At 36.6% G+C, this 15,955-nt stretch overlaps 2 protein-coding genes across 2 annotated transcripts; both read right to left on the reverse strand.

The window, feature by feature from the left end:
- Positions 1-348: 348 nt before the first annotated feature.
- Positions 349-6,179, reverse strand: LOC149012897 (uncharacterized). Its single transcript, XM_089160098.1, has 8 exons — positions 5,650-6,179; positions 5,289-5,561; positions 5,099-5,169; positions 4,881-4,944; positions 2,201-2,358; positions 1,443-1,548; positions 1,245-1,370; positions 349-1,145 (listed from the first exon to the last, which is right to left on the reverse strand). The coding sequence occupies exons 1-8, from the start codon at positions 5,839-5,841 to the stop codon at positions 1,008-1,010; spliced, it is 1,128 nt and encodes a 375-aa protein (XP_089016224.1). The 5' UTR covers positions 5,842-6,179; the 3' UTR covers positions 349-1,007.
- Positions 6,180-9,884: 3,705 nt separating this feature from the next.
- Positions 9,885-15,618, reverse strand: LOC149012898 (ras-related protein RHN1-like). Its single transcript, XM_089159016.1, has 8 exons — positions 15,356-15,618; positions 15,199-15,276; positions 14,908-15,075; positions 14,681-14,729; positions 14,384-14,457; positions 13,090-13,183; positions 12,286-12,386; positions 9,885-11,201 (listed from the first exon to the last, which is right to left on the reverse strand). The coding sequence occupies exons 1-7, from the start codon at positions 15,392-15,394 to the stop codon at positions 12,286-12,288; spliced, it is 603 nt and encodes a 200-aa protein (XP_089015142.1). The 5' UTR covers positions 15,395-15,618; the 3' UTR covers positions 9,885-11,201.
- Positions 15,619-15,955: the final 337 nt, after the last annotated feature.

Consider the following 15,955-nt stretch of genomic DNA (forward strand, 5'->3'; position numbering starts at 1 on the left):
TTTGTTGCATTGGTATTACAGAAATGGGGGAAATCAAGCCAATGGTAGCAGAGGCAAGAAGGACTTGCTCAGACTGGAGCCAACACTTCAAGGGCCTATGCATAAATGACAGTGATTGTACCAACGTTTGCAAAACAGAGAAATATACAGGAGGGTATTGCAAAGAGATCATTGGAAGATGCCGTTGCACCAAACCCTGCTGACATTGATTGAAAAAGAAGAAGAATCTGCTTCTGTAGTTAAAATAATAATGCTTATTCTTCTATAAAATAAAAATGCAGTGTTCACTCTTCACATGAAACAGTGTATGTATCATAAGAAGCTTATATTGTCTTCACTTATGTTATGTGGTAACCCTTCAAAATAAAAATGTGTTGTTCATGTCAGTATAGAATCAAATAAAATGTAATGTTTCACTTTCTCAGTTCATTACAAGAAACACTCTTCTATCCTTCTACGCATTCTGCAATTTGCACACCTGAAGATCAAACTATGGTCGCAATAAAGAGTTCATGTGTGTTCTACTCACATGTCACATTTCAAGACAAGCAAAGTTTGCAATGGGGGGAAAAAGGTGCTTAAGAATTTAGGAAATACCTCATGCATAGGATATGTTAGGACAGAAACTCTGAGACCTTAAGAGGCACTGATAGGCAATACATATTCATCATTACATAACTCGCATTACAAAGATTTGTCACACTAAGATTTCCCCTTGGAATTATATCTATGACTAGAGAAGCCTGTAGTGACACAAAAAGTAACAGCAAGAATTCATAGGTCCCCCTTCAACACATTTTTTTTACTAGAATTTCTCGTCTGTACAAAGGAAATAATTGTTCAAAAGAATGTAAATCCAATCTCTTGATAACTGGTTACCAAAAGTAACACAAATCTGAATAAAACAACCAAAAGAGAAATGGAGGAGAGTTCAAATGTGCTTCATGTTTACCTCACCCAAAAAAAAAACTCATGACAATGTATTGTTTCCTATTTCTTCTTTTTCATTATTTCTTATGTACTCTTGAATCCGGAGAGAGATTATGCAAAGGTGATAAAGGATGTCTTGGGGAATCAGGACCACTAAAATCCAGCATCCCCTCAAAGGAACTAGTCATCCTGGGGCTTGATTTTCGCTTGTTCCCCTGCAGAAGAAAACACCAAATGATTAATCAGAATTCAGCACCAAAACAGGAAGAAAAAAACATAAACTGGTTATATAGATGATGCAGGAAGACTTTAACCTTTGCAGGGGTACTGTTTGTATTTTTGCCACCAGACCCATGATGGTTCCTTTCTCTGTGGCGCTGCCTCAATAATTTCTTGTTCTCCTCATCCAAGATGTTATTTTCCTCGAACAAAACTCTCACCTGGAAGTTCAAGCAGTTTAGTCTAGCATAGACATGAAACCAACAATCTATGGAGAAAAAGAGAATTCTCACCTCTTCTTCAGCTCTGTTTAGGTTGATTCTTAGATATTCCTTGTCTGTCTTCAGTGCACTAACCTCAGCAGCCAAAGAAAGAACGTTTTTGGTTGATGGTCTCAGACTGCAAGCAAACACAACCAAGTTCCAACATTAAATAAAGATGAACGTCAAATGCATGCCATTAAGTTAATTGAAAAGCAATCTGACCAATAGGCTCAAATCTAAGAGATAAATTAGGGTATTGGGACCATTTTTTTTTTTTAATATATCGGGTGGATTTGGAGCATAGAGTCTTCATAAATTAGAAGCTTAAACAGAACATGTTCTATCCCCCTCTGAGTGTAAATCTGTAGGCTCTTTCTGAAAGAAAAAATCTCAAGAAATCAGAAGCATCACTTTCGGATCTACAATATGGAGCAAGCAACATTGTTGTGCATGACCTAGTATATGAACATCCTTTAATATTATATAGTGAAACATTACATATCTGTTTTATTTAATCAATGATTATCAGATAACTGGTTATAATGTTATCCTTCTTTCTAATTTTTGTTTGTTAGAATGTAAATTGGAATGTACTTTGACAACCAATTGTATCTTGTCTTTGAAATGGCTTAGTGGGCTCTTGAGGAACAGTAACAAAGTTCCAATCTTTGACTATGTCCACATTATATACCTACAAATGGAATCATTCACAGAATATATCTACAGATAGTTTGTCAGAGTGAGCATTCATGTGCTCATTGACTATTGAACAAGATAAAAGGCCTCACCATTCCCATATCTTAAGCAATCTTTGGCAAGATTCAACTTCACTGTTTGCCTCTAGAAAAGCATGTGCATTCGCTGCAGCATGATCATTGCCAATCAAAGAGGCCACCAAAGAATCAACCAAATGCCGTTCGAAGATTGTACTGACTCCATTATCAACCTTCAAAATAACCATGGAATACATTTGTCAGCCTACATGAAGTTATATCATTTTTCTCCTAAAAGGAATACAAAAATAATAAATTAGAAACTAGGAAGAGGAACAAATAAACAAATAACAAAAACTGGCAAAAGAAAGATCCCTTAGAAAGCTGAATGACTTCAACATATAATTTGATAGGTGAAGTTTTTTCTTGGATGAAGTTCACTCATAGTTAAACAAGGACCATGTGATCTCAGCCTATTAATCCACTGATTTGTTATTTAACAAAGCTTAGCACCCCATTATGGTGTTTCACTTTTTCTTCTCTGAAGAAAACTAGCTGGAATATAATAAATTAGGAGGAAGAAGGTTTTTATTTTAAATTAAAAAATAATACTAATAATAATACAACAACAGAAAGAGACTCCTCTGAAAATTGAATGACTTCGATGTACAATTTGATGGGTGAAGTTCACTCATGATGAGACAAGGACAATGTGATCACGGTGACTTCCTCTAAACCTATTCATTCATTATTTGACAAAGCTTTGTACCCCACATTATGGAGATAGATTTACAAAATCATGTACATAGCCATCCATATGACAGGAAGGAAATCCAAAGGATGACATGGGTGCCCAAACTCTAGAGGTTGAAATTTCCTCTGCTAAACCAAAATTTTAACAACAGAAGCTTTGCAATCTAGCGTGGATCTATCCATATAGTTCAGAAGGTCAAATGTTGCAACTTTGAATTCAAAGGATTCTGGCTATGATCCTTGAAGTAGATTACATGCGACATTTTTCAGAGCACCTTGCTATAATGTGTTTTTAACTTCAATTGGATGTCTCATATTCAGTTAACATTTGACAAGTTTGACCAGACATTACAGCTCTGCAAAATATAATACCAAAGAATTTTTAGTAATAAAAGTACATCACAACCAGACAGTAATTTGTCAAGAACTTTGTAGCCACTAATATTTCTCAAACAAATGTTGATGGAGGGCTTGAAAACCATGGCAACCCACATTATCCTTCAGAAACTCAAGCTATTTAATTGCACCTCACAGGAACTTCTACGAAGGTGCTTTTTCATTTTGGTGAATCTCATTTATGAAGGTTGGTCAAGTAAATAGGTGAAATCGTGGAAGTGGAACCAAAAATGTGTGGCTTCAGACTATTTCTGGTACAGAAAATGGGGCTCAAAATGCTAATGTCAATACCTAAGATAAATGTTTTTCTTTTTCTTCTTCTTCTTTCTCTTCAGCAACATCTTCCTTATTCTGAAGAATTCTGAAGATGTTAGCTCATCTGCTGCTGGCAAACTACTCGGATAGGTTATGGATTTACTTTTAAAAATATAGAAATATGCTTTAGTAAGTCTGATGAAGTCAGCCAAACATAACCATTGTAGATCATCAACTGTTAATACAATATATCTTAAGATTGGGTGTACAGAGAAAATGCAGCTCCTGTGACTGTGGGATCCCTTGAGGGTCATTATCTATGCAGCCTTACACCTGCTTTTGCAGAGAGGCTGTTTTCAAACTCAAACCCATGACCACTTGATCATGTTGGAACAAAATTACCATTGCACCAACCCTACCCCAGCACTAATATAACTTATTTTATGAAATAAAAATAAAGCCAAAAGCAAAATCACTACCAAGATTTCAAGGAAATTCACCCCTCAGTCAGCTGGCTAGCTCCGGGAATGTAAGCTGAAGCAAATTCGAACTAGTTTATTGGAGTGAATGAAAGAACTATTGGTTCAAACCTTAAATTTGTAAGGTCTGTTAATTTGGCCCCAATTGATTGAGGATGGTTCCATCAAAAATTGAGGACCATAAATTAATACGACAAGAAATCATGATTTTCTACGACTACTGAAAAAGTAGCAATTGAATCTTTGCTTTGCATTGTGATATACCAGGTTCAAACCTTAAGTTTGTAAGTTCTCTTAAGTTTGACCAATTGAACTCAAGAAGGATTTATCAAAAAAAAAGTATCATAGCAGGTGGGTCCTAAAACTGCATTCTGATACACTAGGATCAAACCTTAAATTTGTAAGTTCTGCTAAGTCAGACTAGATCGATTGATGAAGGTTTATCAGGATTAAGGACCATAAACATAACATCCCACAACAAGAAATCAGGATCTTCTAACGGTGATGAAAAAGTAGCAGGTAGCTCCTTAAACTGCATTCTGATATACCGGGTTTCAGTAATCCAGAACTTACACTTCATAGCAATTACTGAAAGAATGAGCAGTGAAGAGGGTAAATCCAAGATCTAATAAAATCTGTAAGGATAATGTAGATCCAGATACCACACTAAATATAAATATGGCAAAACAGAAATTCTTTCATAATTTGGCAAAACGTAAACGGTATAGCATTCAGTTAAGTAAAGCACCAGACTTTGTTGGATTAATCAAAATGACACCTCACACAAATATAATACTTGCAAACATAGTTTATTGATAAGATTCAACACTTAGTCTAGAAATACTGCAAAATGGTAAGGATTTGGATCTCACAGGCATTGAATCTGGAATATGGGACCTTGTCATTTGACTCTCTGTCTTTGATGAAGAACATTGGCTACAAAAGAAGAAGTTCTGTTAAATATTTGAAAACTGATTATTCTAAATCATAAAAGAAAAGGACACTAGGATAATCACTTAGGAGCATAGAGAGTGGGAAATCAAGAATTACAACAAGGACAATCCCGTATTGCCTGAAAATCCCTTAATACCTGGCGAGCTCAAGTTCATTTATCCTCTCCTTCACAAGTACCAACTCTTCATGTAGCATTGTTTCACTATCCTGTCATCAAAAACATATGCAGCATAATTTGTCGTAGATAAGGTTATCCAATGGGGCAGAAATATAACTAAAAATGATAACTAAGAAAACAAAACTAAAAACGAAAATTGAGAAAATACCTTTCGCATTGTACAGTCTTTTTTATAAAAATCCACTTCTTCTGTAAGTTTTCTATTCTCCTCCTCCAATTCAATGACGCGAATCTCAGCCTCCTTTGCCCGTTCATCTGCTTCATTGCCAAACTCCATCAAAGCCTCTCTGTCACGATCATACAGAGAGCACTCTTTCTCCCACCTCGAACACTGGCTCATCAAGTTAGCACACTCCACTGCTAACTTTTGATTCTCCTCAACAAACTTTTTCAAAGCTTGAGCGTTCATGCTTGCTTCGGCCTAAAACATAAACCGTCCAAAATCACAATTATACAAACCCTGACTAGAAAAGAAGAAAAAGAAAATCAAATCACAAAGAGATACGAACCCTAGTACGCTCAAGTATTTCATCTTTCAACTTTAATTGACTATGCAAATAGAAGTACTGATCCTGAAGTCGTTGCCTTGCATTCTCCGACGCCTCAAGTTTCAGCTCTAACGTATTTTCTGACACAGGAAGACCAAGCGAGTAATCTATTGATTCTTTAATGAAAACATCGACTTCTTGAGGAATTTCCATTTTCCGATCCTTAAATAAAACCTAAAACACCGGAGCGTTTCTCTTCAACAGATCGAACTTCAAAGTCCTTCAAAATCGAAGATTACTTGAGATGCAAATTCTAGGGCTTCAACTTGAGAACAGGAAACCCTATAATGTGTAGATTGAGAGGGAAAGAAACTGAGAAATAAGAGAAAAGATCTAAGCAGAAGAAGATTCACGGCTTCTCGGAGGGTTTGGTAGGAAACGAAGCCGGACGAGAACAAGGTTTTTGGTCGCGAAAGTGACCTTTCTTCTCCTTTCTGGGTTTTCAATGCCACTTCGAATTTGACCGTTGACAGATGCTTCGCAATTCAAATCTTGAAACGGGAGGACTTAGGCAGGATTTATTCAATGCGTATAGCCTTATAAATAAGCAACTGTAAGTGATTGTTTATACCGTCGGATCAGATTCTTAATGAATCTGAGTCAAAAGAATGATTTTGATTCTATTTTGACGGATGAGAGTTTTTTCTGCAATGGATTGATAATCATTTAATCCAACGAGGGAAATAAATGCCTGATGACAACAGTGCGCAGCGAATGCTAACTTACGCTCCACAAGAATTACGCCAGCAGCCAGCTTGCTCTCCCCGCCATTTTGTTCCCGATTTATGACAAATCGGAAAATTGATAACAAGATTTAGAGCCTGTTTAACAGAGATTTAACATCAGTCAAATAAATTTCAAATCGCAATTTATAAAATTAGATGTTTGGTTGTGGAATGAAATTTGTGGATTCATCCTAAAAACCTATTTAATCGACATGATTTTGTGAATGTGCAAATGATAAATCTCGATTTCACCGCCGTTTTAGTGTAAAGGTGATCTCAGATTTCATGAATCTAGAGATTTTTACAACCAAACGGGTATAATTCTTAGATTCATGAATCCAGAGATTTGAAATCTCTCTCATGTAACCAAACAGGCCCTTAAACACTCAGATATGTCAGTAATTGTTTTGAAAAATAAAATGCATCTAATATGGTGAGAAATAATATTCACCACCGCCAGATAGGTCAGATCTCTACCGAAAAAGAAATAGATCGATAGGTGTAAACCCAATTTATTTGGAGTTGTTTTTAATCCCTATGGGCATTTTTTGATATAAAACATTTTGGTCCTTTTCTTAAATCAAAGTTTTATTCTATATTTAGGGTAATTTTCATCCGGACCCCATGAGGTTTGGTCCATGTCACTTTAAGTCCAATGGCTCCCCTGTGGTTTCAACAAATAATTAAATAAGGACGAGTATAAGAAAAACTGGTAGTTTAACCAATTTTGTGACGAAAATGCCCTTATTTTAATTTTGTAAATCTTGGGTGTGGGGTTAGTGTGTTACTACCTAATGCTTGTCTCCTGTGGAAAGACAAGGTGTTGGCACAGAGAGGCATGATACTATTGGTATTTTTGAGCTCGTCACTTTCTCAATCAACAGGCTCCTCATCGTCCCATTCTCTGGTAGCATTGATCGGAAAATCAAGTACATGAGGTGGCGCCACCTCATAAACAGCCAATAGTGATGTTTCAGCATCACTGCCTGCACCTTGTGTGTTATCTTTGTTGCTCTCCTCTGGCATATAAACAACCCGTCACAAGTGTGATCGAACATAGCTGTGTTATAACATCAATCATGATCATGTTAATGTTGCAGGTGTTGTGAACAATCGAAGAGGAAGAAAGAAAGGAATGCAGAATGCTTACAGCTAATTCGTCGGAATTGAAGATGATAACCACATAGCTCGAGCGAGTGAGGATAAGCAATGAAGCTAGTTGAATCGCCATGATAGATAGCAGAGCAAAGATGATGAAAAACTCGAAATCTATGGCTTATAATCCTGAAATGTTTCCTAATCCTTAAGTGCTCCTTCAATATAGATGCTATGTCGGATTCTACTTGGAGAACTTTGGCAAAGTCTTGTAGTCAAGAGAATTTGCAGGTAGCAGAGCAACCGGAATAAGATGCACACCAAGTAGATGATGGAAGTTCTGTATAACCATGAACATAGCTCTAATGTGCAAGCGATTGTGGCACTTACAAACTTGTTGCCTAATAAAGGGATTCGACTCGCGACTGAGCTGAACCACCATATCTTGCAGGCGGTCTCCACCATGAAACAGGGGATCACAAACCCTAGGAATAGCTTCGACGACCTCTGCAAAATTGGAAAATGAGGGTATTTTTGTCACAAAAATTATTAAACTAACCGTTTCTGTTTAATTTGTTCTTATTTAATCATTTCTTGAAACCACAGGGAAGCCATCTTCAAAAAGAAACTTAAACTGGACTAAAAATGAAATGGACCAAACCTTAGGGGTCCAGATGAAAATTACCCTTCTATTTATTTACAAATAGTTTATCATATATTTAGGGATGATTTTTTTTTTTTTGGGGGGCGGGGATCGAATTTCAGAATCAGGTTACGAGGGTATAATCTTTATTCAATTAAATTACGAAAAATTTCAACGCCATCCCTGAGCAATGATGATATCAATCACATCAAAATTAGTAGTGTGTACCTTAAAATAGGATGCAGTTAAAAACTTGCTTCTTAGTTTGTCAGATGTACATATAATAAGGCTATATTGCGATGGATGTAGCCACCAAATTTGATTTCTACAAAATCTTATCTTTATCATCAAAAAAATACACCATTAGTCTTTTCCAATATTAACTTCACATTTTTAGGGAAGCATTTAGCAAAAGAGAGGGGGAAGAATTTGTGCAAGAATAGAAATCACAACGAGGCAAATTATGAAAGAAGGGGAGTGACTATAAATAGTAGAAGAAGATGAAAACGAATCAGGCATAGATTTTTCGTTAATACTCAATCTTGATTTCTTATTTGGGTTTTTGCCGGGAAGATCTACAATGGAGATTATTTATCTAATTAGGAGACTTATGGAAAGGTATAGAGAATGTAGGAAAGACTTTCATATTGTATTTATTGACCTAGAAAAAGCTTATGATAGAGTTCTTAAAGCGTTAATTTAGCAAGTACTAGAAAAAGAAGTGTTGCAAGTAAATGTGTAAATATAGTTAAGGATATGTTTGATAGTTCAGTGACTAATGTTAAAACAGTAGATGGACAAAGTAATGAATTCCCGATAACAGTTGGGTTACATCAAAGGTCAATTTTAAGTCCATAGCTATTTGCATTAGTATTGAGATGAATTAACCAAAAACATTCAAGATGAAGTCCCCTGGTGTATATTTTTGAGAATGATATTGTGTTGATTGATGAGACCCAAGTGGGGATTAACACCAAATTAGATTCATGGAGAATAGCTTTAGAATCAAAAGGCTTTAAACTTAGTAGATCGAAGACATAATATCTAGTTTGTAACTTTAGGCATGATCAGGCAGATGATGAGGTAGTGATATTTGACGATAAAGAAATTTCTCAGAGTGATTGTTTTAGGTACTTAGATTCAATTATAAGTAAAAGAGGTGATTTAGAGGATGGGGTTTCCCAAAGAATTAAAATAAGGTGGATGAAGTGGAGAGATGCGTCTGGGGTCTTATGTGATCGGCGTATTCCATTAAAGCTTAAAGGAAAATTTTATAGGACCATTGTTCAACCAGCTATGATGTATGTTGCAGAGTGTTGGGCTGTTAAAAAGAATCATATAGATAAACTCAGTGTAGTAGAAATGAGAATGCTAAGATGGATGAATGGCAAAACTATGATGGATAAGATAAGAAATTATCATATTAGAGTTGGTCTGGGAGTTGCTTCCATAAGTGATAAGTTTCAAGAAAGTTGTTTGAGATGGCACAGCTACGTTCAATGAAGACCTATAAATGCTCTTGTACGGTAAAGTGATGTAATTCATATTGAAGGAACTAGAAGAGCTAGGGGTAGGCCTAAGATAACCTTAGGAAAAGTGGTGAGAAATGATATGTATAACTTAGGTCTTGTGTCTAGCATAATCTCGAAACAGACTGATTGGAAGGCAAGAATCCATGTAGTCGACCCCATTTAGTTGGGACAAGATCTATTTGTTGTTGTTGTTGTTGTACTCAACCTTGATTTCTTGATAGTAGGTGGTGTCATTTTTATATTTATTCCCAATAGAAAGTCTAATTGATAAATCATATAACTAAAGGTGGCATTAATTTTAGGGAGTAATTCAGGAGTGAGTATTGAAAATTTTCCATTGAATTAAAACCTCACAGGAGATTTTCTTCCACTGGTCAACGGTTCTACATAAGCCTTTGGTCCAAGTTATAATAATTTTCCTCCCATTCGAACTTAAAATTTCAGAGAGCTTATACTTACACACTGTCTCAAGATGATGTATAACCAAGGGTAACGATGGCACATGCCAGGATCTTTAGCGATATCACAAACTGTGGATTGGCTTGCTTAAAATGTTTGCCTTTATAAGTGACAGTAAACCCTAGATTTGGTTGCCAGGAAAATAGAAAAAGAGAAGCAAAACTGATTCAAACTTGAAAATACAACTTCTATAAGGTAACACAATCTTCTGTAACAGAATTAAACCATTCCTTGATGCTGAAAGAATAGTTGATTCCTTCAAGTAGGGGTTTTTTTTTTTTTTTAATAGGTCTCTTCGTGTGCCAAAGGAATAAAAAGAACATTCCAAATCTAGTTATCAAGTCACTACAATATATAATCAAGGAGAGACTTATGCTGTTTCCCTTTGAAATTACTTTTTCCTCAGGTCCCCTCCAAGAGATTGCCATCCTCCCACACTGGACAAGAAGAGCATCAAAAGAAGGTAGCAAATAATAAAAGGGGCAATTTCCTACAACTACTACATTAACAAAATACTTACAGATCCAAGTAAATGCACAGGAGAAGAGGCTGTAAACTGTAAAACAAAGCCAGCCAGCCCTAGTTGTTTTGTAATTCATTTTCTTATCTAGTAGATCTAGGCAATTTTCCCTGTAATTAATAAATGATTTTGTTGGTTACAGTTCTCCTAATCATTTATTTCATATCTGAAGGGGCAATCTTATTCAAGCCACAGAAATGACAACTTTTGCTAAAATCACACTAATGAAAGAAAAGAAGACTACATGGATTACACAATGGTTCCACCCCAACACCCCCGGCCTCCATGCCTGCCACAAACCCCCTACTCTTTTTCTGTATGTACGAGAGATTCAGTCAACACACATATTTATTTACAGGGTTCAGAAAATAAAAGGCATCACAGTACCACGAAGAGAGAACTTGTTCCTCTGATAAGGTCAAAGGCGTCGATCCCTCAAATATTTGCCTCGTAACTTTGGATTTCCCCCCTGGAATGATACTTTTGCCTCTTTTTACGCCCTTTCTCAAACAGCCCTTGCAGTCGCTGTTAATATGAACCTGTCAAACCATAGTGTGAGAAATTTGAGTTTCTATCGACCTGAGAGAAGGTAGTAGAACCCTAAAGAAAAATACACATTAACATAGATTCAACATTTACACATATCAGAACAAGCCCCAAAATCCATTGATCATTCAGAAACAAAAGAAGACATCACACATGCTGCAAGTAGCAACTTACTATAGTTTCTTATCCCAAACCCTCCCTCCTACTCCAAACCCATGCAACACCTCCCTCCAACTCTTGAAGAAGACTGAAAATCTAATCCAGTTACACCTTCGAACATAAGAAAAATTTGAGCTTACTAAGCAAAATTAAGTGCCTATAGTTTTAGCTCCAAATAATTAATAATTATTATCAAACTCAACCCTAACCAATTTAGTTCTTTATCAACCAGAGTACCAAGTCTATATAAATTAAAATTTTCCACTTGTTTCACAGTATCCCTTCCTGACTTCTCTTATATCCGAGATCAGAGTTGAATTTGATAATCAATTATTCATTTTTCCCAGAATTCCATGGTTTGCAACAGAAATAGACAGCGATATATAGCTTCAAACAGCTGCCAAGTACAAAACAGAACTCAAAAAGTTCACAGGTGCTCTTCCATCACCTTAATAAACTGTGAATGTGCCTCAAGCTGAACCTGTCGGTCAACAGACATGACTATATTTGAACATGGTAGGTAAAGCCCACAAAATATTGTTTGACACAACATGACATCAGGACTTGGAGGCATTTGCTATGGCCCTGACCAGAAAGTCAACCAGATAATAGTTCTATATCATGAACAAATCATGCAGTGCTCACGAAGTGGCACTTGCAACCATATTTCGCAACTTAAAAAATGTAAGTAAATTCCATGTAGCAACTGCCTGCCCAGATGAAGATTTCTGTACATGCATCATCAGTGCCACACATCTTAACTCAGTAGTTTGCTAAAATCATAATTGAAAAAGAAAGAGAAAAAAAACACAACATATGGAATGAAATTTCATCTAAAAGGAAAAGTAATCAGGAACAGCGCTGCAGAAGAGGGTAAGATATACATGAATAAGAGAGAATAGAGAATTAAGAAAATACTTAGGAACAGCATGCTGCGGAAGACGATCTTTCTGCTGGTCTGTCCACAAGAACCATCCCTGCTGGATTCTGTGCTGGCTGAGCTCGAGGCAATTTCTTAGCTGCTCACATCAAAACAGAAAGCGATGTCACCGTCAATCATAATAGACCTAGAAAGTTACCAATTAAGAATATGCACACATATACAAAGAAGGGGCCACACGGGAAGTAACTATCATCATCCGAAATGCAACCAGAAGCATCACAAACATAAGCCTAAAACTGACATATGCAACATCAACTCTGTTTGAACTTCGAACCAACCACAGAAAATCACATAACCCTTTCACAGAACTGCATAAATTGCCAATATCATTACTGTCCAACACTAACAGCCTTCCCTGCTGCCCCTCCTGGCATGTGCCATTCTGTTACATTCAAATTGGTTGAGGCGCACTAGCTGAGCCTTGAATAAATTGCAAGGATCATCAGAAAAGCCAGGCCATAACATCAGCTCCAGCTAACAAAGCAATTAGGGAATTGCAAATAGTTTTACGTAAACACATATAAACTACACAAATACAATTTTAAGTTGGTAAAGTAGAAGTACAAAATAGAATATACAGTATCATATTGATCAAGAACAAGCAGAAAAGCCAGTCCATAACATCAGATCCAGCTAAAAAAAGCAATTAGGGAATTGCAAATAGTTTTACGTAAACACGCATAAATTACACAAATCCAATTTTAAATTGATGAAGTAGAAGTACAAAATAGAATATACAGTATCATATTGATCAAGAACAAGGAGAAAATCAAACAAACCTATCTCATAGAATATGTCATTGACATTGATAGCTGTTTTAGCTGATGTTTCCATGAAGAAAAGGCCATTTTCTTCTGCATATACACGAGCCTCCTGTATCAGAAAATATTAAGAAGCAATGAGACAGGTTAGAGAAAATCACTTACACGGACAAAACTGATACACAACAAGAGAGAGTTCAAATAGACATTCACAAGGAACCGGGTGTGTGTAATATGTAAAATTTCAGACAAGTTATGCATTAATGACAAAGGAAGATCAGATATCGGTAGACAAAGTCTCTTTTACTTGCTTCCTCCAATGAAAAGATGTTAACACTATCTATCATGCAGAGAGTTGATGAAAGAATTCTGAAGCCACTAAGATAAAAGGAAGGTACTACAGACTGTTTGGCAGGGGTGTCAGTGCTGCATAATGATGCATAATGGAAGAACATGAAGAAAAAAGAACACAACATTCCATTCATCTTAATAGTATGAATAAACAGTCAACAAGGAATGAAATTCAAACTCAAATCACAATAAGAATTCTCATCACTCTATATTCTTATACTTAAGAACATCTGTGCTTTAACGACACTTATAGGACCGACTCTGCCATCGTCACCAAGTCATAAGTTCCAACTTCTACATACCTACATACTGTGCAAGCATTTACATACAATTTTTGGTGCAACTGCTCAAATATATTCCAAGATTGCTTCAATCCTAACACATTGCTTATTTTAGGACCTCCTGAAACTCAGCTTCCTTAAACAACTTAGCTTAGAAATCCCTTTTGGATCCTTATGGTATGTACATGTCTCTCCCTCCACAAACAATTAATGATATCATATCTGTATTCTTACATTATTTACAGCGAAAATAGAACTAATTCCAACAAGACAGAAAAAGTTTTAACCATCCAGGTAACATGGTTTCTAATATATGGGTATCGAGATTTCTTTCTTTGGGATATTTTTCTTTCCTTTTTTTTTTTTTTTTTTTTGGGGGGGGGGGTTGGTGGGGGCGCCTGGCGCTTTTATATATTGGGGATGGGGGGTATTACATAATATACGGTGGGGGGCTTCATCCCTAGCCCCAAGCTGACTCGAACTCTGACATCCTACAAGTGTTGATTTTTTACCAGCTACACCACCCCTCGGGGTACGACATTTCTTTTCAAAGATAAGAGTACTCTGTTGCCATACATCAAATTGAAGCTACGCAAGACACGGAAGTGCCACCTGATATCCATAATCTAATCAAAAGCACATCCGGAAAGTGTAACATTCAAATTTACGCAATTAGTTACCTCAGCTGTCACCTTCCTTTTATCTTCCAGGTCAGCCTTATTACCCGCCAGTGCCATAACCATGCTAGGATTGCCTGGAGTCAAACAAAAAACATTAATATAACATGATAGGTGGACGGATGACCCCCTACAACTCATAATTCTTGATCATATATGAGCAGTAAGAAAAGAAAAAAACAGAATAATCACCATAAATATCAGAAAATGGTACCAGAAGCAAATGACAACCTATGCCACAAGCCCCTCAAATTATTTAATTTTCCACAACCAATAATTCAAAGAAAAAATCATTCACACCTTGTTTTTGTAGTTCTTGAACCCACTTCTTGGCTCTAACGAACGACTCCTGAAGTTTTATTAAAAAAACTAAAAGTCAATAACATGGCATGATGCCGCCTCAGTACAAACACATAAGAATCAACTATCTATGGAAAATGCAGAATTTATCAAAAAAAAGAGAGACAGCCATTAAACGAATGGAAAAGGAAAATTATGTGCCAGGACAAGATCTATTAAAATCAAACCGTGCTAGTAATGTCGTAGACGATTATGGCAGCTGCAGCTCCTCTGTAATACATGGGGGCCAAGCTATGGTACCTTTCCTGCCCAGCCGTGTCCCAAATCTCAAATTTTACCGTCGTATCATTCACGGCCAGTGTCTGCGAAAAGAACGCTGCTCCAATTGTCGATTCCTGTCGCCAAAAGAACTGGAAATTCAGAACAAACAAAAATACCCTAGAAACCAAAGGTAATTCTATCATCCAAAACTCCTAATCAAGTCGCCGAGAAAGGGCCCAAAAAAAAAAAAAACAAACCTGGAATTCAAGGAAATGACCCTTGACAAAGCGCAAGACGAGACTTGACTTCCCAGCGCCCATATCCCCGAGAAGAACCTGCAATCGAGACCGGAAAATTCAGAACTTCGAACAAATGAAACCAAACTGAAACCCTAGAGAGGAGGTTCTGACTCACAAGTTTTGCATTGATATTGTTATTTCCGATGGTTGCCATTAGAATTACTGAACGGGAGGATCGAGTTGCAGTTGCAGAACAAATCGATGGAAGAACAAAAGAATTTTTACGAACTACGATCGATTTCAAGCCTCACAAAGCAAAAATTGAAACTCAAAAGAAATCAGAAATGAAATGATCGATGGTAATAAATTATCCAGGACAAAACGTGGACGAAAAACTTGGCTCCGAAGGAATAAAAATTCTTAGCATATATAAGACCCATTTATTTTATGAGAGAAGACGTTAAAGTATTAGCTCACGCGTTACGCCAATAGCCAAACCAAACTTTTTGAAATTACAAATGTAACCTCGTTTTACTTGCAGACCCAACAAGAAGCCAACACGCTATGGATTCAAAGTCCTCCCCAATGTCTTACCCCAAAAAAAAAAAAAATCCTCCCCAATGTAAACGTTGGGACTTGGGATTCAATTAAAAAAAGGTCGTCAACCACCCAAATTTTTGAACCTTCTAGACATTTAAGGTTCAATGGCTGAGGAGGTTTTCTTCTGCATGATTTGGGATACCGAGTCAAAAAATGAGGGCCTTGGCCATTTATG

Source organism: Hakea prostrata, chromosome 6, assembly GCF_041222555.1.
Source record: "Hakea prostrata isolate BN-2017 chromosome 6, UWA_Hpros_2, whole genome shotgun sequence".
Classification (NCBI taxonomy): Eukaryota; Viridiplantae; Streptophyta; class Magnoliopsida; order Proteales; family Proteaceae; genus Hakea; species Hakea prostrata.